Source organism: Patagioenas fasciata, chromosome Z (genome assembly GCF_037038585.1).
Source record: "Patagioenas fasciata isolate bPatFas1 chromosome Z, bPatFas1.hap1, whole genome shotgun sequence".
In the NCBI taxonomy this organism is placed as follows: domain Eukaryota; kingdom Metazoa; phylum Chordata; class Aves; order Columbiformes; family Columbidae; genus Patagioenas; species Patagioenas fasciata.
The window spans coordinates 32,018,426-32,045,874 of NC_092560.1; the positions used below are offsets into that span (position 1 = coordinate 32,018,426).

The 27,449-nt window shown below is 36.5% G+C and overlaps 1 protein-coding gene across 1 annotated transcript in view; it reads right to left on the reverse strand.

Annotated features, from left to right (window-relative positions):
* The window catches only part of FANCC (FA complementation group C), a 76,021-nt gene that overhangs the window by 29,474 nt on the left and 19,098 nt on the right, over window positions 1–27,449 (reverse strand). The window contains exon 4 of the mRNA XM_065861017.2: window positions 23,381–23,475. Coding sequence (XP_065717089.2) covers window positions 23,381–23,475 — 95 coding nt within the window. The remainder of the gene's footprint in view (window positions 1–23,380; window positions 23,476–27,449) is intronic.

Genomic DNA, 27,449 nt, shown 5'->3' on the forward strand with positions numbered 1-27,449 from the left:
GAGGCCCCAGTATTTCTGACAACATTCAAGGTCTGGCCTCATAATTTAATTTGCTTAATTTCCTCATTATCTTGAAAATACAATGATAAAATTTTATTCTGACATTTCATTTGCTACCTATTTCATTACAGAATGCTTTAAGTCACATTTAATACAACCTATTTAATACATCATATAAAAATCAAAAACTCCTTTGATGACACATTCACACTAAAGTCGGACTAGCACGTTTGGCAGGGTGGTTCTGCAGGCAGGCACAGGACTCTGCTTTCATGCTGTCCTGCAGCTGTGCTATCTTACAGACAGATCTGACACCCCAGCACCCTCCCAATTGAACTCATTTATGGAAACTGTTGTGCAGAATGTTGAGCAGGTTTTTGCATCCTGCTGTTGTAACTAAGCAAAGGTAGTTTTATGTTGCTTATCAAATCATGTTCACAATTTGTTACAGTTTTCTTTTTTTTTTTCCTGTCCTCTGGTGCTACATGCTGATATGACAGCAACTACATTCCCCTTCAAGAGGTTCATTTCAGGGCTTTATATGTCATTGACACTTTAAGTATAAATTAAATTACCCTTTGTGCGGCAGTAAGTATAAAACCCTTTGTAACAGAGGGTCAGGACTAGGAAGCGCTGAAAAAGACCTTCATTTTAAAAATACATAGTTACAGGAAAAGTTCAGATACTTCCATGGCCTTGGGAGTTTCACTCTACGTATTCTTTTTAGAAGAGGGATGTGATGAAAGATTCAAGACTGAAAAAATAAACATTGGTTAGCTCATTTTCTGCTTTCAAAAATCAAACCCAAACATTTATGCATGCTTTTGTTGAACATCCCTAAGCAACTGCTTCAGAAGTCCTGGAATTAGATGCATTCCATGTATTCCACCTTTGATTAATGTTAGAGAGAAGATACAATCAGCAGAATCACACCAGAGGTCAAAGAAAATTCATTACTATCAAAATAGGTAACAAGCATTTTGAACACCTTATGTATTGTAATTTTGTTTAGGATTATCTTGCTACCTGGCAGTCTTACGTTAAATGCCTAAGTATCCTTTTATTTAATTGTAAACCTTGTTTACTAAATAACCCTGAACCGGAGAAACTGCTGGTTTACTGCCACCTAGTGACCTTCCTAAAACAAAGGCGGAAGGAAAATGCTGTGGCAATACAGTTTCACAGAGGTAACTTAGTGCAACTTTTGCATTCTTAAGAAAAAGACATTAAGAAGTGGATTTTCAAAACGTACAAGCCCCTAAACATGGTCAAAAGTGAAGGCTAAGATCGATGAAACTGTACAATCTCCAAACACCCCTTGATCAATTTACTAATACGGAACCATATTTATTTTACTTGTACTTTGCAACTACAGCTAAAGTTAAAGTTTGTTTTGAGAACATTATGACGGTCAAGACAAGCAGTTCCTACAAAATAAGGTGGTTTGCCAAGTAGAATGAGATAAGTGGTAAGACAGCAAGTTGAAAACTAAATAAAGGAGGAGTTAGCAAGAACAAACCTGGGATGCCAGTTTTGCCAGAGGTAAGGTTTGTTGGATTGCTCAGTTAAAGACTTGCAAAAAGCTTCATCAGTGAGAAAAACAAACATTAAAAGCTCTGAAAAGGATCTGACGGGTTGACATGGCAGTTGATGACAGCTAAATAAGGGAGTACCTTAAAAACCCATATATTCACCTGTAACACTACAAAATAGATCTAGTGACCCTCTCTCTGTAACCAGAATTGCCCCAAAGATAAATCTAACCAAAAATTTGTTATGTCAAGAGTAATTTCAAAATTACTTTCTCTCCGCCCTTGTGTACAGTCATAGTTAACCAATCAACAGAGGAAAAGACAAGACAAAATTACTACACATCATCAGCCTGCGTATGGCCTGTAATACTTTCCTGTTTGTTTTTTGTTTGTTTGTTTGCTTTTTTCATTTAGTTGGCTGGTTGTTTTTTTTTTTTTCTTTTTCCTCTTCGGAGCACTTTACTACATTCATGCTAGGATTTTACAGATCACTTTGGTTATTTTTTTGGAAAACACAAAATCTATGGACAGCCAGAAGGGGGCAAGGGAAGGAGGAGTAAGAAGATATTGCAGGCAAGATGAGGTATGACGTTTGTATAAAAGAAAAGTATGTATTAAAAATGAAAAACATTTAGAATTCAGTTCTATGTCATATTTTACAGATGCTATTGCCAGTGTGAAGCTTAACACATACGTACAAGCCACAAAGGTAAGAAATTTTATAACAATAGCTTAAAACATTGATGTTTTGAGATTTAAATGCTTTCTTTGGTCCAAAACATGCCCAGAAAGTTCTCCTGCTCTCTAGAAAATGTAGCTCCCTTACTACACATAAATTCTGGTTGTAAGTGATAATTCTTTTGCATATTATTGCAATATATTGCATTAATGCAATATACCGTATTAGCAGAGAGCTGTCTAAAAGAAGAATAAATACTGACAATTCACTCTTACACTAGATGAAAAGACTGTTAGATGGCTAAGGATTTGGCTAGGTGGCTGTGTCCAAAGAGCTACAGTCAATGTCCCAGTGGACAATGTCCAGCTGCTCAGATGCTCAGTTAAACTACGCCAACTCTTTTGATACTCCTCTTTAGGTAATGAAGGCTGATTTCCATGTGCTAAGGGATTTGTTGAGTTACTCCACGAAGTTTATTTCTTAGAGACAGCCATCACTTGGGGCAGAGGTGTCTATGAAAGCCTGGAAATTATTTTCCTGGAGCAGAATTTGCCTCTCCACTGAGATAAGCAGCACAGCACCAGGCGGATACCAACTCAGATAGTGCCCATAACTCCAGTAAGGGGGATGAGATGCTTTAGTCTACTGATATTGCCTTTACTAAACAGGGATCCAAAACCTCTGAAGACTTTTCCCCCTTTTTGTAATAGGAAATATCTTCCTGCTTATGTCAATAGGGAAAAATATAGAAGCTGAATCAAAGGCACCATTACCTCTGAAATTTTATGTCAACACAGAAATAGCACTTGGTTTTTGTGTAGCAACTGTGCTGGAACTTATGACATGGTTTCAAAGACATTCCAAGGGAACCAAATAAACCAATTTGTTTCTGAAAATTTCTCAACACATTTCTCCAAAGTTTTCATGATTCTTAATGTCCTCAGAAGCAGATGTAAAAATCAACAGGGGTGACATATTTTGAAGAGAGCAGATGGACAGTTTCACTGGGCTGAGCCATTCAAAACATACTGATTAGGATTTCCCAGTGACACTACGGGGCTCTTTTTGCCAACTTGGATAAGTTGATCAAAGTGACAGGTAGAGCAGGATGGAACAGAAGGACCTATCACTTATCCTAAAGGACACTTCTCTTTAGTATGTTCTCCTTGAAACACAGAGTGTCATTATTTTTTCAGAAGAGATTATTAATGACATTTTGCTGAAAACGATGATCTGTGTAAACACATCGGAATTTGTACAACACAAATACCCAAGGGTAAAGTTCTGAAATCTGTTCACATAACAGCTTTATTTCTGACCTTTCTATATGCTTCAAAGGGAGCCAGATTTCCTCAGTTCTACTAAGAAAACACAGGTATAATAAGAAAAACTAAATCTTACTCAGAGAAAGCATTACAAGTGCTATTTCCTCTTCACATTTTATCAGATTTCTTGTATTTTATCTTGTATTTTATCTTTTATTTCTTGTATTTCTTGTATGGCAACGATTCAAGAGTCTGCATATCAGTTTTGTTCTTAGATGTTCCCCATACAGTCAGGTGCCCAGTTGCTTTCAACACAGGTCTAGAAGCTGAGAAATCAAATTATATTTTCAATCTGGCTTTAAAGATACTTCAAAACCATGTAATCAATTACAGCTTTAAGGATAAATTAGATAGTACGATTTCCAATCATTATAAAAAAAATGCTATAGAATAGGTACTATTTCTCTCTTTAAGTAGGTAGGATTCTAATATCCCAAAGTACTTCCTAAATTATTTAAACAGAGTCCTCAGGAAGCAAGGTATGCACACTGCTCCAATTCAAACGTAAATTAATTTGTTTGCTAGCTTTCAGCAGCTCAGGGCAAAACAAATTCCCATGTTTTCTTAAAAATGTTCCCTGAAGCCTTAAAAGTTTTATTGTGTCCCACATCTTCTAGATTAAATGATGAACAATAAAACACAAACAGGTCTGTTATTTTTAGAACCTTTTTTACTACAGGAGTGAGTTCTGGAGAATCGTAATGGCTCAGTCTGTCAATGACAAGGCAGCATGCTCATTCAGAGACTGTCTCAACAGCAACTGTTTATGAAACCAATCCTGTGAGCAGGGTGCTGACATTACACAATTAATATTATTTCCACACACTTATCTGATCCTAACAAAGTCTGTGATTTTTAATTTTGCTTACAAGACCTCTTGCTCACTTGCTCCTTAGTTTCATTCAAAGTTTTCCGCAAACTAAAAGCAAAATGTAAATGACAATAAGGTAGTAAAACATCATTGAGATTTAAACATAATGTAGCTTTCAAAGTGCTGTTTTACTCTAAACAATTCTGTTTTCTCAACATTTTATAAAAATCTCAGTGTATAAATTAGGGGAACATATATGGCATATGTTTGCCAAAAATTTAATTATTATCAGTATGTGAGAGTATTTTATAACCTAGTAAAAAAAACCAAACTACTTAACATCAATAACCTAATCAAAATTTTCAGTTTCTGCTTTAAAATTAAAATTGTTTTGAACATTTCAAATAGATGAAATGTTATATTACTCACACACATACATTGCAATAATTAGCTAGTCTGTGCACCCTCCCACTCTACGAAACTAAGTCTATTCCAGTAACCACTCAGATTTTAGACAGAAGAATCACTTGAGTTTTAACTGAACTTTAAGAAAGCTTAGAATATTCAGTAATTTACTGGATCCGGACCAAAGTGCCTAAGTACACGGTGGAGAGGGGTTTTCTTCCCACATTTCTTTCTGACATTTAATGTCAGGAAGGTTTTTTTTGTTTCAGCACAGTTTATGGATACACATTCTTTGCATTTATGAGATGGTTTTCATTAGCTAAATTCTATACCAGCACACTAAATAAAACTGTTGGCCACAAGTACATGTTCAGAATTTATTGGAGCTTCTCATTTTTCACCTTATTCACTTGGAAGAACAATCTGACATCTGCCCACATCTAAATCTCCATTGATAACCACGAAACACTGGTTGACAGTAAACAAATTATTCTGCTAAACAGTCATAAAGAGACAAGGGTCTTGCCATTTAAGCATGTGACCAAGTTACAGAAAATCTACAGATAAATGACTAGACTGAGTTAATATTACTTTATAGTTAGAAAAATAGCCAGGAATAATATTATTCCTTCACAAAATTAATGCTGCCAGATGCATAGACTTCATTGCTTTTCATATATTCCCAGACAGGAAAACATAGATTCTATTAAGTTCTCCACATTGTACCTGATGCAATGGAGCCTGTCCTGTTCTCAAAGCATGAAAGCAAGTTCACCTTCAGCCAGTATTTGCAGTAAACCTGCTCAAGTGCTCTTATGTACAGCCAACTGCCTTAACTTTGCTTCCACAACTGTAATTCCAATATGTGTTTTAATAAAAGTAATAACAGCAGAAATATACAAAAGAACCATGAAAACCTACTAGAAAAACTTACCTGTAAAAAACCTCAAAAACTCATTCAGATGCTTTTTCTTAGAAATTAATGTATGCTATGGATTCTGTTTATCTTGCAGATACATGTAGCTCATTAAAAAGACTAGGTTTATATTCTATGTTTCTTAAAACAGAAGAAAAATGTTAAATACTTCCATATAAATCAAAATAAGCCTGATTCTGGGAGGGGCAGGGGGAGCCACACTGTTGTTCCCTCAACAATTCAAGCTCAGTTAACTTCTATGAAACTAGTATAGGAAAAACATGTTGCACTACTACTGTGGCTAAGACCACACAACTTTTTAATGGATTAGTTCCAAAGCCTAAGCTCCATCTGCAAATCACTAACAAAACCCTTGGAAATCATAAGAAAGAAGCTAAAGAATTGTGGGCCTGGCAAGCTTTGAGTCTACTCTTGGCCTCAGACAGGAAAAGTAGTTTCAAATCTCCTTCTCTTTTCTTTCTCCTCTCTCTTCAAGAAACACCCACCTAGAAAGTGCTATTACACTTTGTGTTAGAAAAGTGGAGACTTTTGCTGCTGAAATTAAACACACATTTACGCTAACTTACAAAAGGAAATTCAATAGCTTTACATAGCCAGAGATTTAGAATTCATTTCCCTCTTCCCTCCACAACTTTCAAAAGTCAAAATGCAAGATTCCCACAGAAGAATTTCTTAAATCCACAAAACAATTATGTGGAAAAGAAGGATGAATAAACTTAAGTTTAGAAAGATCAGATTCATTATAAAATTATTTTACTTTTAGTTTAAATTTGTGAGTTCATTTATTTATAGAAAAAAAAATAATCCCAAACTCACACTTTTTTCAATAAATGTATGTGCCTAGTGTCAGATTTTTATACGTCCAATAGGTACATGCTGTAAATACCCAAAGATCACCTAACCTGGGATGACATTCAGAAGAAATTACTTTTAATCACTTGGTTTTAGTTTTCACAAGTATCAAGCTGTTAAGAGTTTAAGGGGAGAAAAATGTTCACTGACCTTTTTAGCAAAAAAACCTCAAAACACACCTATAATAGTGATGCAACAACTGCTGGTCACTAATTACATTAGGTTGGGCAAAAATATCTAATGAAAGTGGAATTTCTTCAACTAGAGACCTCTTTCTGTTTGTCAGTAACAAATCATTACTCTTTACTAGAGCCACATGGCAGTACGAAAGTGCTCTGAGAAATGTCAGCTGGCCAGCAAATTGTGACACTCACTGTTAAGCAGCCTTGCAAGAAAGCAGAATCCTTAGTTTCTCATTTGTTCATTGAGATACTTAGCTTTTGTTTATTTTGGCCCAGAAAGCAAGAAATTATTTATGTTCATGTTAGCTTGGCATTGTTAAAGAATTATCTATTTGGAAAAGATGAAGAGAGGTCGATTTCCTGACAGCCTGTTCTTATTGTCATACTATTTTTAACCAGAAGAATATGGTAATATTTGCAAACACTGCAAATTCACTTACATCCTACCAATGCAATTATCTATAGGTGACTAGAGAAGGTCCAAATTATCTTAGAAATTTGATTTACAAAGGGTTAGTGAGAAGGCTAACAATTTAGAAGTATGATCTTCAATAGGTTAGAAATGACCAAGAACTCCCTCAGGTTGACTTTTCAAAAACTGACAGAACAACAACAACAACAAAATATTGTAAGTGAACTCAGTAAAACTTTAGGATAATAAGCATCAAAAATGGATTATGTGCTGTGTACGAAAACTCATCTTCTTTTTTTAAATGTTCTCTCAGTACATTAAAGTAGCCCCAGTCTCTTCTTGTATCAACATCTCTCAACATCTTCAACCACCCTCCCATCTTTTAGGAATAAAATTGTTTCAGAACACATTATATTAGAATTCTTGAAAACATACTATTGCTGTATCAACTACTTATTCATCTTTGATTCATCCATCAATTCCAATTTTCACAGCAATCTTCCCCCTCCCCCAGAAGCAACCCACTCTAACCACAGCTAAGAATCTTGCTTTTTAACCTACCAGAGGCAGAGCCGTTTATTAGCAAGCTTATTAGCAAGGCAGATACATCAAATCATATAAGCAAGTATTGCTGGGAGAAGTCTATGTCCCTAGATGTGTACCCAGCATAGTCACACAGACTCCAACAGCTGGTACAGCTGAACAAGTTAAACAATGGTTCTGAAATCTCTCCATCTGTGGGCCACATATTTTGTGTATGCACAGGACACACACGCCAGGGCAGGAATTCAGAGGGCCAGCAGCTCTGAGGAGCCTGCTTCCCTTTCCAGGTCAGTACCTGGGACACAACTGAATTGCACAAAGGACTGAGAAGAGTGCCTTTATCTCTCATTACTCCCTCCGGACACATGGCAAAACAAGTAACTTGTTTCTCAAAACTGATTTTTAATTTAAAAGTTGAAAGGTTCTGTATCACATTAGAAGTTCACTAAGTCATTGGGACCTAACTAATGATGTTGGATCTTGAAAGTGTGCATGTATCTCATTCAATACAACAACAAAACAACAAAAAAGAAAGGCTTTAAAAAAAAAAAAGGATTAAACGTCATACAGCACTTAATGTAAGTGTAGAGGTTACTTCTTACTGCCAAAAAACAACAAAACATTCAGGTTTTCAAGTAACATCTATTTTAACAAAAAACAAAACACCAAAACCAAACAAACAAATCCACAACTTTTTTAAGAGTCTATATACGCTACTATTTACTTGAAGTGGAACTGATTTGGTAGGAAGTGTGACCTGTGTGGTTACAGCTGACAGAAGCAAGCAGCCAAACAGAGGAGTGAAGCTATACTTCCTCAAAATTAAAAAAAACCTGAAAGTCTGTGGAATGCTGTTTACTCCAGCTCTGTTTTACAACCAGTGCTGCAGAGAAAAGAGATTCACTGAAATGTTTGCAGCTCGTGGCCACCCACACGATGATTAGAGAGAGTGCTACATTCTCATATCTGCCAGCAAAGTCTGCTCCATGCTCTAAGTATTATACTTGCACACGTCTTATAATGTATTGCATCTGTTGTAGCAACTGCCCTTATTTTGTCCAACAAGAAAACCATTGAACAAGAACGGTAAGTTACTTGTAATGTGTACAAATGGCTCAAAAACTGGATAGTTTAAATACTTCAAAGTTTACGAAAACATTTTGCCTTATGGAGCACTGCCAGTGCCATAGTGAAGCCAGATTTACCACTGAAACATTTACTTTAGCCGCCTTACCAAAAGATACAGTCTGACACACAACCCTTTCACCCCACATCTTTATAGTGAGCCAAGTCACTGGTTTAGACCTTTAAAGCACAAAAACTAGGTGTATTGTGTATGAGACATGCATCTAGAGAGCACTAAAACATTACAGTTCCATCTGTCACTTTTTTAAGTGATTGCACACATTGAACATTTCTGATGACCCTATGATTTAAGTGCATTATAACCTCCCTTTCCCTTTAAGAATGTAATAGTTACTTTGAAAACAATAAGCTCTGAACACCAAAATAAGTAGCAGTCCTCTTAGCAGAAAATTTTATTTCAGATTCTGATCTCTGCAATATCTAATAAAAAAGTTCAAAACTTGTAATCCATGACTTCTCCTGATGTTGTCTGGTACTCTATCACACAGAATTAAGCAGTACAACACTGTTGTTGGAACCACAACACATCGCTGCTATTGCACCCTTCCATACCAAATTTATGAGGCAGTCCCTACCATTTCAACAATTTTGCCAGGAGTTCACTGCACAGATGTTCCTGTGAAAAGCACAGATTGTCTACTGGTTATGAAGTGTTACACTCACCAGTGTGTCACTGCCAGGCAAAGGAGGGAAGAAGGATGTACCAAATGCAAGGTTGAACGCAAAAAAATCAAGGACTGGGTAAAAACCCATTCATCTCCACACACTCCAGACCACTTCCACAGGAAATGTATTTGGTGTCTCTTTGATTTAAAACTTTGACTAGATGCAAGGGTAAAGTCCACATATAGTGACCAAGGAAAACTGCCACAAAGACTCACAAAGGACCATGGAAAAATACAGAAAAAAAATATTAGGAAAAGTATAAACAAGAAATACGTCATCAGATGTCTTTCATCTGATGGAATCCACTTCCATCTTTGCAGTGATCAAAGTTCCTGATGATTACTTGCACAGGTTAGAGGAGGAATGGTAACTCCTCTTTTCCAAACACACCAAAAGAGCCATAAGATCCCTAAAACCACAAGAGTGAGTCTCAGAAAGTGATTAAGTAACTTTGAATTACTTTGGCCTCCAGGAGACTTAACATTTTCCATTTCTCTCTTGGACACATGCCTCCTGGAACACAGACCTTTCTCTTCCCACAACTGCTAGGAAGAACTAGATCCCCTGCTCCATGCCTCCCCTTCCCTCTTAAACTGGTATTCCCTTCTAATTATTCTGTATTTTACCTATGGTAAAATGTTATAACAATACTATTACTAAAATAAAAAAATAGTTTAAAGAGACTAGTTATTTATCTTAGTCTGAATATTAATAAAAATAGTGTTCTCCCCTTAGAAGGAGGAAACAACAAAGTTTCAAATGTATTTGCAATAAAACTGTGCTAAAACCTATGCTCCATGAAACATTCTTTCTCCTCTAACTTACTCAATAATAAATAGCAGGTGAAGTACATTCATAGTTTTAAGTCAAATATCCCAGTTCAGCTCTTAATCTCCCTCTTTCAAAACTGTCTAGATAAGAAGGAAAAAACGTGTTTCTCAGCATGACCTCTAGCAATTCATAAACCTTTTAATAGATGTATTACCCATATATGTCATTAACACAGTATCCTCATCTCATAGAGACATCATGTATTGTAAATCCAACATTTTTTTAAATATTTTCCTGCATCAGATGGTCTTGGGGCCCATCTGCCCCTGTGGACTGACAAATGATTAAGGCCCTTCCTAGCTTAATAAAGCAGACTAAGGAACAGATCTTGAGAGTCGCTATAATTTGTGCACTAAATATCTTTGTGTTACCTTAAATTCCCATCTCCTAGAGTCTCTCTTATTTATTGAACCAGCCTGTAATGGCTACAAATTACCCCGCTAATCAGATAAAATCAAGTCATCTAGAGTCCCTGTGTAGACCTCTTACTTACCAGCTAGACCACGTAGAGAATGCTTGGATGGAGAATGTCCTCTGGGGTTTTACCTTTGAGAATTTTGGAAAGTGTCTGGACAGCAGACAAACCACTTCACTGTCACACACTTTCCACACCACAAGATGCGCCTTTCATCTACCAGAATACTTCCAGTACCTGCAAGCTTGTATTAGCTCATGACATCCCAGCACCAGTTTATTCTCGATCTCTAATGTACACACTGAAGTTTGTGTTTCAGATATTAAATCACCAAATGTTGTTCTGGCCACCTCGGAGAGACACACTGTGACCCTTGGGCAGAAAAAATTTGCATGTAACAACCTGTCCCAGCTCCCCACTAGAAGTCCTTTCTATTGCCATCTGTATAGCTGTTCTCACAGTGCACAGATTGTCTGGTTAACTCCTGCATACAACTAACAGACACACAAAAATTAGCTTAACTGCCAAAGCTTTCATAGGACTTTCATGCAAATTTCAGAAACTGTATTCCTAGGTCTTCTCGTTCACATCTGCAGAAACCTCACATTGTATCACTCAAAAATAACTCAAGGCTACAACAAGAGGGAAAGAAATCCCAATCAAAAAACAAAGAAAAATAAAACCACTAGTGTGGCAAAGCTCAAAACCAGCCTACTTATTTGGGGCTTACTAATATACTCCATAGAAGAGTAAATCAAGCGCTGTACATACACTGCATATGCTATGGATATTAAAAATAAGTGAATAGGGAAAAAAACTTTAATGAATACAGTATCTTATATGGAGGTTATCTCTTGGTAATAGAGCAATAATCAAAGTACTTTTATTTTTCTACAAATTAAGTAAATCTATGGCTACAGAGTCTTAGTGGATTCTCACTTGACTTTGCTTGCAATTTCAACTTCTGAAATAAAGCTTAACAGATTTCTTTGTTTCATGTCATATTCATTTGAAACCAGTCAAAAACATCTCTGCCAAAATTAAGAATTCTTAAACTTTTTAATAAGCTTTATTTTTGTCTATTAATTTATTTTTGCAATGTCTTAAAGGAACCACCATGATGTGTTCCATAGAAACAAACTGGGTACAAACTGGAAGACAGGAGGTTCGACTTAAATATGAGAAGAAACTTCTTCACAGTGAGGGTGACAGAACACTGGAACAGGCTGCCCAGGGAGGTTGTGGAGTCTCCTTCTCTGGAGACATTCAAAACCCACCTGGACACATTCCTGCGTAACCTCATCTAGGTGTTCCTGCTCTGGCGGGGGGGATTGGACTGGATGATCTTTTGAGGTCCTTTCCAATCCCTAACATTCTGTGATTATGTGAAACCACCAGAGCACTACAATATCCCCCCCTTTGCCCTCTCAAACTGACAGTAATAATAGAACTACATTGTTATGGCTCTCTGAACTAGTATTTTAAAATTACATTCTTGTGCCTTTAAATTACATTCCCTAATGATACCGCTGACAATTAGCACACATGGTATGTTCGAAATGAGACAAGTTTAATTACACAGGAACAGAAATACCATAAAAATAGCCTTCTATCTAGCTAGTATCCTGTCTCTGACAACAGTCAGATGCAGACGCCTTAGGAAAACCTGTACAAGCAGAGCAGGCATCTAGTTGTATCCTTCTCATCTCTCCTTCCTGGCTCAAGGCCAGCTGTCAGCGCTGTGTGAGCAAGAGCTGCAAGCAGCTGGGTCCTTCTGGTTCCACTTGGGAACTGCACTTTAGCACAGATAAACAAGGCTTTTGGTCCTTGTCTGAGCCATGTTGCAACCATGCCTGTGACTGGCTGTGCACCTCCCTGCTCTGGAGCCTGACCCATGGCTGCGACTTCCCAGATTGACCTTGGACCTGCCTCATCACTGTTAACCTGGTCTGGCGATTGCTGGACTGATGGCTGACCCTGATGACTGTCACTGGACCTGGTCCGCTCTTTTTTGTGCAACTGCACTGCTCCTGCTAAAGGCAAAGCTGCACCTGCGGGTCCTGGCTCCCCGTGTCCCGTGGAGCAGCCCACACCTGATCCTCCCTCACACCACAGTAACAGTGGCCATTTATCTACACTCAACTTCCTCTCTCATGTAATGGTCTCAACACTCAACTTCACAAGGTGCCATTAACAAGTCTTTTCAATTAGCCTCTGTCTTTAATACTCTCAGATCTCAATATGAATTAAAAGAGTTGACCTACACCTCTGTTTTGCCTCACTTTGCCTCCAAGTGCTTATTAGATTTTCCAGTAAACAGCAATTCTGTCCAATGTCTGAATTTATCTTTGCAGATGCTACATTTAGAGGTGAAAAGTATTTGATCACTAAATTTGTCCTCAGACCTTTTTCCTGAATGACCACAATGGGTTTATTGTCATTTCAGCTGAAGCTTGAATTGCCCCCCAGAAATAACCCCAACATTTTGCTGCATGAACCAAGGCCAGTGAAAGAGTAGGAGTTCTTACTCTTGCTTCTGTTAGGCCCATGATACAAACAGCATCGTTTTCCTTTTTAACTGATATGACTGGAGGGATACCACCTCTGTTTTTTTGCAGAGATGGTCACAGGAACCGAGGATTAGTTTCTTAAATTAACCACTTCTGTTTCTCACACTCTTTTCATGAACTGCAGAGAATGCTTTTTAAACCGTTTCACACAACAATACACTCACAAGCATGGTTCAGGCACTTGGTTAAGTACACAAACTGCACTCTGAAGACTTTACATAGTCCATCCACACACATGATACTCTTTCTCAGTACAATCTGTCTTCCTATACACTTCTCCACAGCTATGTCACCTCTGTGAAAGGGCATTTTTGCTTGTTTCATTTAACTCAGAAGTTCTGCTTCTTTCAAATATGGCTTGGAACATCTGGTCATATTCTTTTATTGTTGGGTTTGGGTATTATTATTTTCTTCCAGATTCATAGAACGTCTTGGTTTTTTTAAAACTGGTGAGTCAAACTGACTGCTGTACTGAACCCAAACGACAGTGAAAGACACAAAATCAGTTTTCCCTATGGCGAGGCCTGAACTTGGAAATGTTTGCTCTCTTATAAGAGCAACTATTACACCCTGATGCTACAGCAAGTTTAATACCTGGCACCCACCAGAAATGTCTCTCCTTGCGTGTCACTATCAGATATTCTCTTTTCAAATATTTAATCTGGTCATCTTTCAAAGGTTTTGGTGTGGGTTGGTTTTGCACATGGCCAACAAATGTACCACTCAGGCGTTCTTCAGAACAGTCAGCCTTTAGGAAAGAGTCATGGAATATTTGGGCCTCTTCAGCTTTATTCTGCACTTTGACTATTACTTTTCTGAATTGGAAGATTTTATTGTTTTGAGGCTTTTTCTGTCCACTGCCCCAGCTCTCGGCAACAGTTACTAAGTTCCACCAAGTATTTTCAGATCTGCCCCTTCAGCTCCTTTTTTTTTTTTTCTGTCAGATTTGATTTGCTAACTGCCTCTGACAAAACAAGCCCTCCATCTCCTATGCTTTAGTTTTGACTGACAAATGCTTTTTTGTCTGCTTTTGGCAAAACTCAAATTGTCAAACTACTGCTGAACAAATACAAAGCATCGGAAGTTAGGTCTACACCTGCTAATGGGTGTCTCATCACTTGTTCCAAATCCTGATCGCACTGGCATCTCTCACCTCTGAGACAACCCTTAAGTTTGTAAGACTGGGTTTTCTTAGTCTTATTTACAAACCGTTCTACAGAATTTGCTCTTTTCATTTTCTTTATGCATTCTCTAAAACTTCTCTTTTATGTTTCATTTTACACAGTACGTGTGTATAGCTTTTGCATACATGTCTGAAATAACAAATCTCCCACTCCCACTGGTTGAATTAACTGAAATTTGTTTTAAAATATCAGTTCACTTATCTCAGATAATTACAAAGAGGAAAGCTGCCTTCTGACTTTTCTGCATTTTAACACCATTACCTTTGACAAAATGGCACATCTGAGTCTTTTGTATGTCCTTTCAGCTATACAGGTGTTCACATTCAACATGTTCTACCTACAGTTGGAATAGTTTTTTAATTTTTGCTAGTATATGTAACTGAAAAACCATTCTAGAAAGAAGCACCCTTTAGATACCTGTTTCATTCTGCTCCTGAGACCTAGTCTAAGAGCATGCATATGCACTGTGCATCAAGAGAGGTGGACTAGGTGAAGAAAACACAATTTTACCGTCACTGCCATTGTTACATAATTAAACGTCCTTGTACAATATGGAGAACTGAGAACTACTCAGAAGTCAGCATAGTACAAACGCTTGTGCTCCTTTATTGCTTAAATAAACAATGGGAAAACCCTCAGTTTTACTGTTGTGACAATTCCATTCATCCAGGTATGTTTGCTGGTTTTTAGTCAACTTCGTTATTAAACGGATAGATCAAGTTTAAAACAAAAACCTCATGTATATTTAGCTTCACAAATAAAAAATAAAACCATGTAAGCACAGTTTTAAGTATTGAATTGAGAAGCAGTATCTTTTATGTTTTCCTCCTGTATCTGGGAAACCTCTTTAAATCAGCTTTTCCTGTTCAGAAAACTAATACACTTCCTCATTATTCCTTGACTCACAAGTCAAATAAGACATTCAGCTGTCTTGGGTGTAACTTTGATGGCTTGCCAACTTACAAATGCCAGCAAAATCTGCATTTCCCATCCTGTCCACAGGATATGAGCCTATGTGAGATTTAAAACTGGATTAAAATTTTCATGAATGCTGAGAACATTAATAATTGCATTGCATAACAACAAAATTTCTAATATTCTAATTTCTAATATTCTAAGTTCCAAGTGCTTCAATGCTCTGACCAATCATGAATTATAAGAATAGTCCACAAATCTACAAACACAAACAACATAATGTCATAAAAGGGATCACTAGCCTGTAATTATCCAGAATCTCTTGCATGCAGATAAAAACCTCCCAAACAGGCAATCATTAGCAGCAGGATATTTGGTAGACTGTTTTTGTTTGTTTCCATTCTCATGAAGTATATTTATTTAATAACTGCCATAGTTTTAACTAAGAATGGAAAACTCATGTAACACGGAACAGCTTACATGAAAGTATAATGCACAACAGCTAGTTCCCAGTTTTTATTTCTCATTACCAACTCCAGTGACTGGTCTGTTTGGGCTTAATTTGTAACAGCATTATTTTATAGCCATTAAGTTGGCTGCAGAAGTCAGGTTCTATTTGGTCCTTCCTTAGAGAAACCACTCATCTTTATTTGTCATCCTCACGACAAATTTGACAAATTAAAGGCAGACTGCCGCATAATAGTGCCATTCTAACAAAACACATGCAGATAGAACCAGGGAAAGGTCACAACATTATTACCATTAGCTTAATCCCTAACAGCATCTAAATTACCCTGCTACTTAAAATGGTGCATGGGAGTGCCTGTTTCCGCGTGTATGTGTGTTTGTGTGCTGTACATACTGGCAGCCACGTAATACAGAGAGTGCCATCTCCTGGTATTCAGTGGGGTACGTTTTCACAGCTTAATACACTTGCTAGAGTTGCTGTGCTAACACACTGCAAAAGGCTTATTACTCTTAACAAGGTACCAGAAACAAAAGAATGGATGCTTTGTTGTACCTGACACTGTCTGGAGAGTCTCACGACTACAGCAAATAAACTTTCAGAACCAGCAACAGTGAAAAAGGTGACAGAATGAATTAAAACATACAAGCAGCAAAACAAGCAATATGATGACAGACTTACTAAAAATGTTCCAGAATAGATAGACTTGTCCTTAAAACTACAGTGCATGATTGTACATAAATGGGTCACCATGAAACTGCGTAGTAAGTTTTCCCTAGGAAAAAATAGAGGAGGGGAAATACAAAGTACCTGTGCTGTTCAGAATACTATTTGTAATTTTATAACAGCGAGGAAAGGAGGTGGCTGGAGGAAAGGAATAGTTGTTTCTTTCTGATTCTTTCTTCTAAATCTATTTGCACAGTGAGTCTTTCACTGTAATCATTTCAGAAACAAGAAAGTTTTCTAAACTGTTCATGTACAGTGATGAATACAACAAATTCTCAGATGCAAAGCCACTAAGTACAAAAAAAAAGAAGAAACTAATTAGTCATTATCATAACAAGTGTAAACACAGGTAGAATTCTCCCACATCTCTAGAATAATTAAGGGCAAGAAAAGACAAAAGTCAGTTCAACTGCATACACTGTACATATAGGAAAAAAAAAAGATAATGAAGTTAATTTTCCTATTAATAAGTAACATGAATTGTTGCAAAAAATTCAGGAACCTTAACACAGAACTCTCACTAGTGCAGGCATCATCAGAGAGCTAAAACCCAAATTAATGCGACACAATCTGGGCAGCAGTGAAGCTGGCTTCTAAACTTGAGACTACTATTTAAAGAAAATGTTCATTTTCCCTCAGAAGAATATGTATTAGAACACTGTGAAATGTACATCTTAGTATAAAGCTAACATACGGGTACCTGTATGTAATGTGAAGAATGCCATCTACTGGTATGTAAGAATATATATCACTGTTCATAAGTAAATAGTTATCATAGTAAGGATAAAGTTGTCATTACCGTGTACTGCAAACAACTGCGTCCAGTTCCAAACTCTTCCTAATATACTCAGCATACCACACTTTAACAAATACATATAAGCCATATATTCTGTAGAATAAGCTTATTCCCATAAAACAGACACAGGAAGAAAATACAATTTTCTTATTCTAAATTCTCAAGACCTTACTGCAATCTTTCAATATTTAAAGGGGTCTTACAAGAAAGATGGGGACAGACTTTTTAGCCAGGCCTGTTGTGATACGACAAGGAGTAATGGTCTTAAACCAAAGGAGGGGAGATTCAGGCTAGATGTGAGAAGGAGGTGGTAGATGCCCCATCTCTGGAGACATTCAGAGTCAGATGGGACGGGACTCTGAGTGACCTGATCTAGTTGAAGATGTCCCTGCTCATTGCAGGGGGGTTGGACTAGATGAACTTTGAAGGTCCCTTCCAACCCAAACTGTTCTGTGATTCTATAATGAGAATTATAGCCTACTTCCCTTCTTCATCTTGCATTTAACATAAAACCTATTTTGGATACTTTATAAAGATATTATGAGAATCCCTGCATTTCGCAAAGACAATCTAGTCCTCTCAGTTACTTCATCATTCACTGTGATGCCTTACTATCCTTGCTCTGAAATACAGAAAATGCTTTGGTAACTAATTTCAAATAGAAGCCGAAATACATGAATACACACACACACTTTTCATACTCCCTAACCTTTTCTTAACACAACTTCTTTCCACTTCTTGTCTCAGCTATTCTCTACAGATTTCCTGTAGCTCCATCAATGTAACTTTAACTTCCTTCTTGTAACTCTTCTATTTCAATCTGTAAGGGACTTCCTCAGTAAATCAATGAACAACTCTTCCTTGACAGACAAAATAGTAAGTCCACTTGAATTCTAAAATTTTAAGATATTTCAATTGCTAAACTCCTGGTTTTATAACAGTGTAGTTTTTCTTCTGTTCCTGAATATTCTTGCCTAACCAAATATATGTCAATGAATTAAACTACAAAGAATGACAACTATGGTAACACCTGATAAGATTGCTGGATGATCCAAGATACAAGCAAAGCAGCACACAACGTCTGAGGATGAAAGGAAAAACCACACACAAGTGCAAATTTACAGCGAGAAGTAACTCAGCATTTCAACACAGTTGTCTCTGTGCCAGGAAGTAAATCATAAACATTTCCATTTTGAACTTTCTCTGAGAGACCACCCTTTCAATGTTAATTCGTAACAATCTTAGATATATTGCTAAAGAGAATGCATAAGTCTTAAAAACTCATTTTGCTGAAAATTCTGGGACAGATTCAGAAGTAGGGGTCAAAGGTCAGTGCTTCATTAACTGAACCAGTTCATTTAAAATTATAGTTTAATTAAAAAGTCAAGACGATCATTAAAAAAAAAAAAAAAAGGGTCATCCAGAGAACATCACTAAAACATCAAACATCCTGTGCTTTATTGGCAGTAAATTTCTTGATCTGGCCTATTTGAGGAGTAGCCACCCATTGCAAAACACTTGAATACAATCTAATGCAACAGACAGAATTCCATCAAATTTAGTCTAAACAAATACAACTTCAAGGTACATCGAAAGGCTGCCATGTGAAGGATTCTACTGGAAAAGAAGACTTCCATTCAGATGTTTTAATGTGTCCTCCATAGGATACAAGTGTAACAATACTAAAGGGCAAGATCCAAGACAAAAGGGCTTGACACTATGTTTTTAAATTTATAACTCAATTCTTCTTTAAAAAGAAAAAAAGAAAGCAAAAAATAAGCCTACAAACATGAATCCTTTTTACCAGAAACACTGGAGCATTGTTACACAAAGAGGAGTTCTACTAAATACACACCATATTAAACTAATGGTTTTCAAACACATTTGCTATTCAAAAAGTAACAAGAGGACATTAAAGTTCTGGTATACCTCCTATTTCCCTAAAAAGCAGAGAAACTCCAGCAAGCAAATGTAGCAGTTTTAATGCAAACATGAAATTTGGTGAAACGTAAATCCTTTACCTGAAAAGACTACGTTTGTATTCTCAAAGAGGTACTCTCAAGTGGTGAACTTTGTTCATTGAGTGCTGACAGTGTCGAAAGGAAATAATAATAATATGGTCTCTGCTTTCCATTGCATACGTCTGGAAATAAGTGGTGTCCACCACCTTTCCATCAACATTGCTTAGCCCAGCAGAAAATTGAGAAGTTAAATTCAAAGAGGGGGAGGTAAGGTCTGCAGACCATAGTTCAAAATCTTGACCTTACAGCAGAAATATCTCCGTAACATTCACAAATGGTTAATAGATGAGTCAGAGTTGTAGAGGCTTTCCTTAAAATCAGTTTTAGTATTTTCATAGGAACATTATTTTTACACAGTTCTGTTGAGGAACTAGAGACTCACTGATGGAATAAAAACTTTCTGAATTGAAATCTTGACATTGATTTAACATCATACCATCCTCAGTTCAAAAATTACCCAGAACAACACTGGTAGGAGAAAACATGTATGTTTTACCTTTCACAAGATTTCATACGAGATTCATTAGATATTTTTGGAAAATATAACAAAAATACAATAATTTTACAATTCCAGTGCCATTAAAAATTACTCTTACAAAGAACACCTATTACTTTTGTGGTCATTAATATGATGTGGCTTTGCACAGGATACGGATACTTAAAAATACTACACAGTTGTAGAAACAAAAATTTGGCCAAGCCCAAAAACCACCTCTACAAACATGTGCCAAGGCTGATGGGCCTTCCATCCTCGTTTAAGCTGTATGTATACACTGTCTTGATCCTTTGTACTCCTTTGAGGGAAAGTAAAGTACACCAAAAAAAAAAAAAAAAAAATCTATCTTATATTTAAAAAAAATAATGATAATTTAAAGAAATAAAAATAGAGCTATTAACTGTTCCAATTTGAAAAGTGACATGCTATAACACTCTCAAAAGTATGTATTACCTTCCAAAACAATACAACAAAAGCAGTATTTGAAACAAATTCCAAAGCCATAAACAATTCATAAACACAATTTACAAACTGAGAGTAGAAGAAGAGATGCGACCAAGTCAATAACATGGAAACCTACTTCAGAAAAGCTCTCTAGTTGCTCCAAGTTGCCAAAACTCTCTGCTCAGAGAAGGCCAGTTGGAGAAACTAAATCACCTACTTTCTCAGAGACTGGTTTCACCAGGTCATGACTGATTTCACCACTGAGAAATGTGTGGCAGCATGTATCTTGGCCTCCTACACTGCACCTAGCTGTATAGAAGACCTGTGGAACCCAGATCCCAGCACTAAAATTCAAAATCATTTAAAAAAAAAATCTACCATTTTAAACTGCATCTGATCCTAAAAACACTGTAGTCGTTACTGCACTTTTACATTAAATTCTAAGGCATTTCTTTGCTCATTTGATTACTTCAGAGGACTTACAGATCTGCAAGATCTTGGTTTCTGAAACTTAGTAATAATGTGGTTAAAGTGGGTAGCTACCCTTGTCATTAAAAATAACACAGCTTTTCTATTACAATAGCAGGAAAGTTCAGGAGTAAGCAACCTCAAATACATTTTTTGCTACTTTGAAAATGCAATTTAGCAGCTGAAACAAAAGACTTGAGATCAGTCTTCCTCTCAACAACCTTAGTCAAAGAAGCACTGAGAGGCCACAAACTACTCTTCAGGAACTTGCTTGCCATGACAAAAAGCAGCATGTAAATTAATAGTCAATGTACATAGCTATAAAAAAAAAAAGGAAGGAAGAATATTCACCACTGACCTGACTGAATAATATCATTTTCCAATCAGATATAACTTTGCATTTTGGGAGGAAATCTTTCATGAATGCCACATTTAAAACTCACAAAACAAGGAAGCAATCTTTAAAAAAACTGTTCTTGTTAAAATTAGACAACTTTACCCACTTACTATTAACTGTTTATCTCCATTACGCACTCCTCGTCATTTTTTGGTTGTTTGGGTGAGGTTTTTTGTTTGGTTGTTTGATTGGTTTGCTTTGCTTTTTTATATTTTTTTTGTTCTATCATCAACTAAATGCACACACAGAGGTCCCAATTTATCTGATGTATGCTGGCTTATGCAGTAAACTACTTTACCTTTTTAAAAACTGAGCCTTCCTCCTCAGCATATGTTGAAGAATTAAATCGAGGAGATGAAATTAACTCTCAGCTGCAGGGTCAAAGCACAAGGCTGCCATGAAGGTCACTTCCCCAGAAGCTGACCGGCAGTTCCTGTACATAAATCCTTTTCCATGGCTCCTGTGTCAGTGTGTATGGACCCGACACAGAGTCCTGTTCTGTGTGGTCATGGATGGCTTTCCATCCATACCCTCTAGGGAGAGCTTAAATACCTTAGATAATGTAACACTTCATTCAAATACAGGCAAGTTTTCCACGATATTAAAAACCTTTTAAGTAGCATTCAAATTTCAGAGCATTATTTAGAATTACTTTCTGGATTTCAATTCCCTTTACATCATGTAGTCACAAAACTACCTTCCTCTCCACCCCAAGAATCTGTTTCAACCATATATTTTAGACTTTCGGCCATCTTTTCCATAGTGTGCGACTGTGTATTGCTGCTGTAAAGAGCTCCCATAGTATTACAAAAAGGCTGAGGTGAGTTCAAACTACTGCAGAGGTTTCAACCAGGAAGACTACATCAGAAAAGGTGGAATTTTTTTTCCATTACTCTACTTTGGCATTCAAGCGTTGCCACACTGTGAATTTCAAGTATACAAGCCTCAGGAAAAGCCTCTTGAAAAAACTTACAGGCAGGAAGAAAAAAAGGTTGATTTTACTTAGTATTAAATTGTTGAGAATTTCATGGCATGTGGTACCACCAAATAGGTACATACAGGCACCCAAGGTCATCTGAAAGTGTGTGAGAACTTACTGCTGAGAATTACTGCACCTAAATCAACAATACTACACAAATATGTTAAATACAGTTATTTAACAATATAAACATCTTCAGTATCATTACCTATTTATAATAATTTGTACATCCTAGTATTAGACACATACCCGCATAAACTGACATGCACAAAGTCAACCACTAAGTAAGAAATTAACTACTTAAAGAAGCCTAGAAATACCTTCAGCTTTAGCAACATGTACATAAATAATGATCAGGCTGCTACATGCTCACCAGTTATGAGGACTATAAGAAATTAAAAAAACCCACATTAACAATTCTATTGATATTTTTAATCGTATTTTGGTATAGACCCATAAAGAATGCAAGGACATAAAATAAACAACACTGCACCCTGAAGTTGCTATCCAGCAATGTAAAGCATTAAGCATCAATGTGTCGCAACCTATTTACATACTGATGTGCTTTGCTAGTTCAGTGTGGAAATATATAAAATACGAACACATGTGCCATGTAAAACCCTACATTTGGGATTAAAGTTAAGGATTCATTATTGCTTATATCTCTAAATATAAATACACACACCAGCACTACCCCTCCCCTCTCCCTTTGAAGAAAGTTTGGATACAATTAAAATCTTCATAGGCAAAAGACTGAAAAAAAAAAGCAAAAAAAGAATAACATTAACGAGAAAATTTAATCTGTTTTCAAAACAAACTATGGCATCTCTCCAGGTTATTTATTTTATCCTCATTGAATGGTTCTTTTTTTTTTTAATATCACTTGCTTCCCTTTTGATTTGAGGTCATTGCTCACTATTAACAGTTACTAGAGCTGGTGAATCTACTAGGTTAAAAGCTGTCAAAACTACCCACTTTAAAATGCCACATCTTTTTGATATTCAAAATGACAGAGTAGCACTGACTGTGTTATAATTAGAGTGATATACACATCAACACAATATGTATGCAAGTTGTGTTTGGAGCAGTTTCTTAAATGACAGTGTCTCTATGCCATAGATGTAGCACTTTTAAATAATCCATTTAATTCAAAGCAGTCCTGGGAAGGATTAATTCACTTACCCGTATCCAGCTGTTAGCCTTCAGTTCCACAGGGTTCTGTGGTTCACTGCTGTATAGACAACATAAGCACCACATCAGAGTCTTCTGGCTTTCATCTGCAGGGAAAAAAGAAAATAGGATACAGTTAGAGGAAAAAAAAAATGAAAACACAGACAGAATTACACACAACAATCCCTATCCATCCATGAAACCAAAGCCCTAAATATCAGTCTCAACTCATAATATTTCTATTCTACCAGATTCACACCACACATCTAATGTTATTCATATGTAGTTCTTGTGTGATCATTTCCTTTAATACCAATTTAATTCATCAAACTGTAATTTATCAAAGAGCACAAAATCTATACAATATTTACATGGTCTTAAGAAACACACATGACCTAGTGATACATGTACATAGTACTTGAAGCTATCATCAAGGAACTTTCAATTCAGTATCTAAAGAATATCATTATTAATAAACAGTAATCAACAGTAGTAAAATAGTTATTAAATTGTGTCCAAAGCTTGCACAACTAAAAAATGCTCACTTCTGAAAAAGTTTGTGAAGTATGAAACTGTTCATTAAAAGAATTGCACAACATCAAGTTTTATGTAAGAATATATTAAGATTCTCCATGCTGCAGGAAAATTACATTTCTGCAGAGAGCAGAATAGCTACATGCTGATGGAAAAAAAATCAGGCACTGATTTTCTGTTCAGGATTAGATCAGGTCTCACTTAGTTCTAACCCGCTGTTGGAAATGAGCTGCCAACTTTAAAATCCTACTATACTGAGCAATACTATCACTGCTCAGTTGCACAGATATTATCACATAGGAGCTGATTATTTGGAGTAAGAAGTTCAAGAGCCATTTAACTCATTATTATTTTCCACAACTATTTTTAATAGGCTTTTTTTAAAATAAAAATCTTCTTTGGCAGACACTAAGAGCCTCTACAATGAATTTCACCCCAAAATAAAACTCCATGATTGTAATAAAAGTTATGAAAATTGGATGTAGTATTGCAGTTTTGATACAATATTCACTCAGTAAGCAATACTATCGTTGGTTAAAATAATACAAATGAGTAATACAACGTGAGGTTTAGAAATTATATTAGGATAAAGTTTGATTACTGAGCTCAACCTCCAATTTCTTTCGTTTTCTGTGAATTTGTTATCCAGGATGTAATAAACAGTATTATTTAGAAGTGTTTTGTTGGCAAAGCCTAAATTAAAAATAAAGGCTCTATTAAGTAATGCCTTTATTTTCACCAGGTAGTCAGAAAAGTTAATACTGATTTAAACCAGTATTCATCAATAAATGTCCAACAAGCCTGTAGGCCATTGCTGGTCTGCCACTGACTAACATCTCTGCACAGAAACAGCTTCTCAAACATACACATTTAACTAACTACAGTTTGGGATATTTTCCTATTGTGTGTTTGGAGATTTTTTTAATACGGATTTTTATGAGGTTAATAGTTTCCTAGGTTGTTGTCTCCTTGACTGAAGTTCAAGGAGACATCTTGCATACTGCTCAGCAGTAATTCAAAGTATCCTTATACTTTGATTGTAACTATATTCAGCTAGCATTCAGACATCAGCACTGAGGCAACTCTATCTCCTCCAAAAACTATTTCACCTAAACTCTGACATGAAATTACATGGGAAGAAAAATAAACAAATACCGTTTTATGTCTTTAAATGACTAATTGAGAACCATTTTCTTCTTGGAAGATTGAGATTTTCAACATTATTTATTACTAGTACGAAGACATTATCTCTTTATAAAGTCTGGCTTTTGAGATAATTTTCAATTATATTAATTGTATTTTTAAAAAGCCAGACTACACAGAAAGAGATGGGGGTGGGGGGATGGCAAATCACATCCAAGTTGCCTATCCTGAACAAAGAATACATAATTCAAGTGTTCCTTCTTTTCACTCATCCTATTTATACAGTACACCTACTGTATGCCAGTAAGTCATTTTATTTATGTTTTCTTTTGACCTAAAGAAACAAAGGAAAGAGCCAAAAAAAATGTATGTAACTGTTTCATTAGATTTCTGGGTGAGTAGAAGTCTTGCTATACGTGATGACTCACTGTTTAGTAAAAAACAAATTGCATATATTGTTGCCAGTCAGAAATGTAAGTCAGTGTGATGAAAGCTAGAACGATGAAAACAAAGGTTGAATAAATGATATACTGGCACACTTGGGCAGCATAGTGCATTTACATTCAAATCTCAACTTAAGTGAAACCAATTTGTATTGGTGTTATAGTTATGCCAACAGTTCAAAAAAAACCCAAGAGATTTGTACGACTTCACAATTCTCCCAGTCAAAATTACTTTTTGGCTACAACCAAAACAGAAGAAGCCTCCCATAGATCTGTGAAAAGAAAGAAAAGGGACTATACAGTCCTCTTGCTGAAGTAACGGCCACTGAGGGCCACTCTCAGGTTCACTGCTTTCTTTTCACAACTGTTTTGGAACTGGGGATGAAACATCAGAAGATTAAGAATAAGGGGAGACAGATCTTAGAGTAATTATGGCAGCTGCAAAAGATAACCACATCAAAAGATCAAACACAGAGAGCCACAGAAAACTTACTGATGGGTTTTTTCCGCCCATTTTTCTAGTAACTGTGATCCCCATGGAAAACATACCATCATGGTATGCACTGAAAACCACTACCAGGATACGGATGAAGCCACTGATCTTATTATGGCACGAAGGAATGCTCACTACCCAAATAAATACTCAATACCTCAAGAGGAACAAAATTAGTAACTTGAAACTGGAAATTATATCCAAAAAAAGGTAACCAGTTATGCAGTGGACTTCGTAAGTAGGTTAATGTTGTAACTCCAGCTAAAGGAATGAAAATTTTCTCTAGGAAATTTAAGACAGCGTGGAAGTTGTTTCATTTAAAAAAAGAAAAAAAGAAAAACAAACAAATAAAAGCCCAAACCTTCATGATGAATCAGATTGCACTTCTTCCCTGTCAGTCTCACATTAAAAAAAAAAAAAAAAGTCCAATGTTTTTCTTACAACACAGTGTGGTCTCAATTATCACATGATACAGTTAGTTTATAAATAGCCTGTCATGAATGGGGCCAGATGCAAGGAACCAATAAGAAAACCCTAATCTTACATCCAGAAATATTATTTTTAAAGCTTGTTGTAAAATTTTATTGAAGTATATCAGAAAATGTTGATTAGCTAAACCGAACTTTCTGTGGAAATACGTAAGCGTGCATGCTCTCACACATACACTGACATACAGAGCCACCAAGAAATTCCCCAGCATTTATAGTATTAGTTTAGGATTCAAGACATTTGCACTCAAAACTCAATCCAGGAGGGTCCTACCGAGAAGATAATCCCCCAACCCACAAAAAAAACATTGGAATTCCTTACCAAGGCTGAATTCCTCATGTACCCCTTGTGGTTTAGGACCACAAGTACAGCCATGAGATTTTCTTTGGTCGTGCTTCCTTCCCATTAGCATTCTAAATAAGACTAACTTGGTCACCTCCCGCCCAGGAGTGTTTATGAGGAGATTATTTTCCCTTGGAGACCACACTTCCTGCACTGAGTGGTCAGCCATGTCAGCTTCCAGCATCAACAGACATTCATCGAAGGTGATAGGTATTGTGGTTTGGACATGATGCAGAAGTACAGTGTTTTTCCTCCTCCATTTATTAGTATGAAAGACTGAATTGAACAAAATCAGCTCCTTCTACTGTGAGGGTGGCCTGGTCTCAGACACATGCCTGAATGAGCTATTTATCCAAATGAGAAATTACATGAAACCCACTTGAGAGTCAGCATCTGCTATAGCCAACACTATCTTAAAGAATATCTTCAGAACTAGTGCCAAACAAAATGAAAATCTGCTGAATCTAAAATGCCAGCAGTCCAAAAAGCACTCAGGTGGCTGAGAAAAAAGGAAGTAGTGGGAATGTATAAGTAGATAACTTCAGGTCTACTGATGTCAGAAAATCTCCTTGACTCATCTTTAAGCTTTGAAGTGAAGGATACCATTTTGAGCAAGTGAAGCTCTCTGCACTGGCTT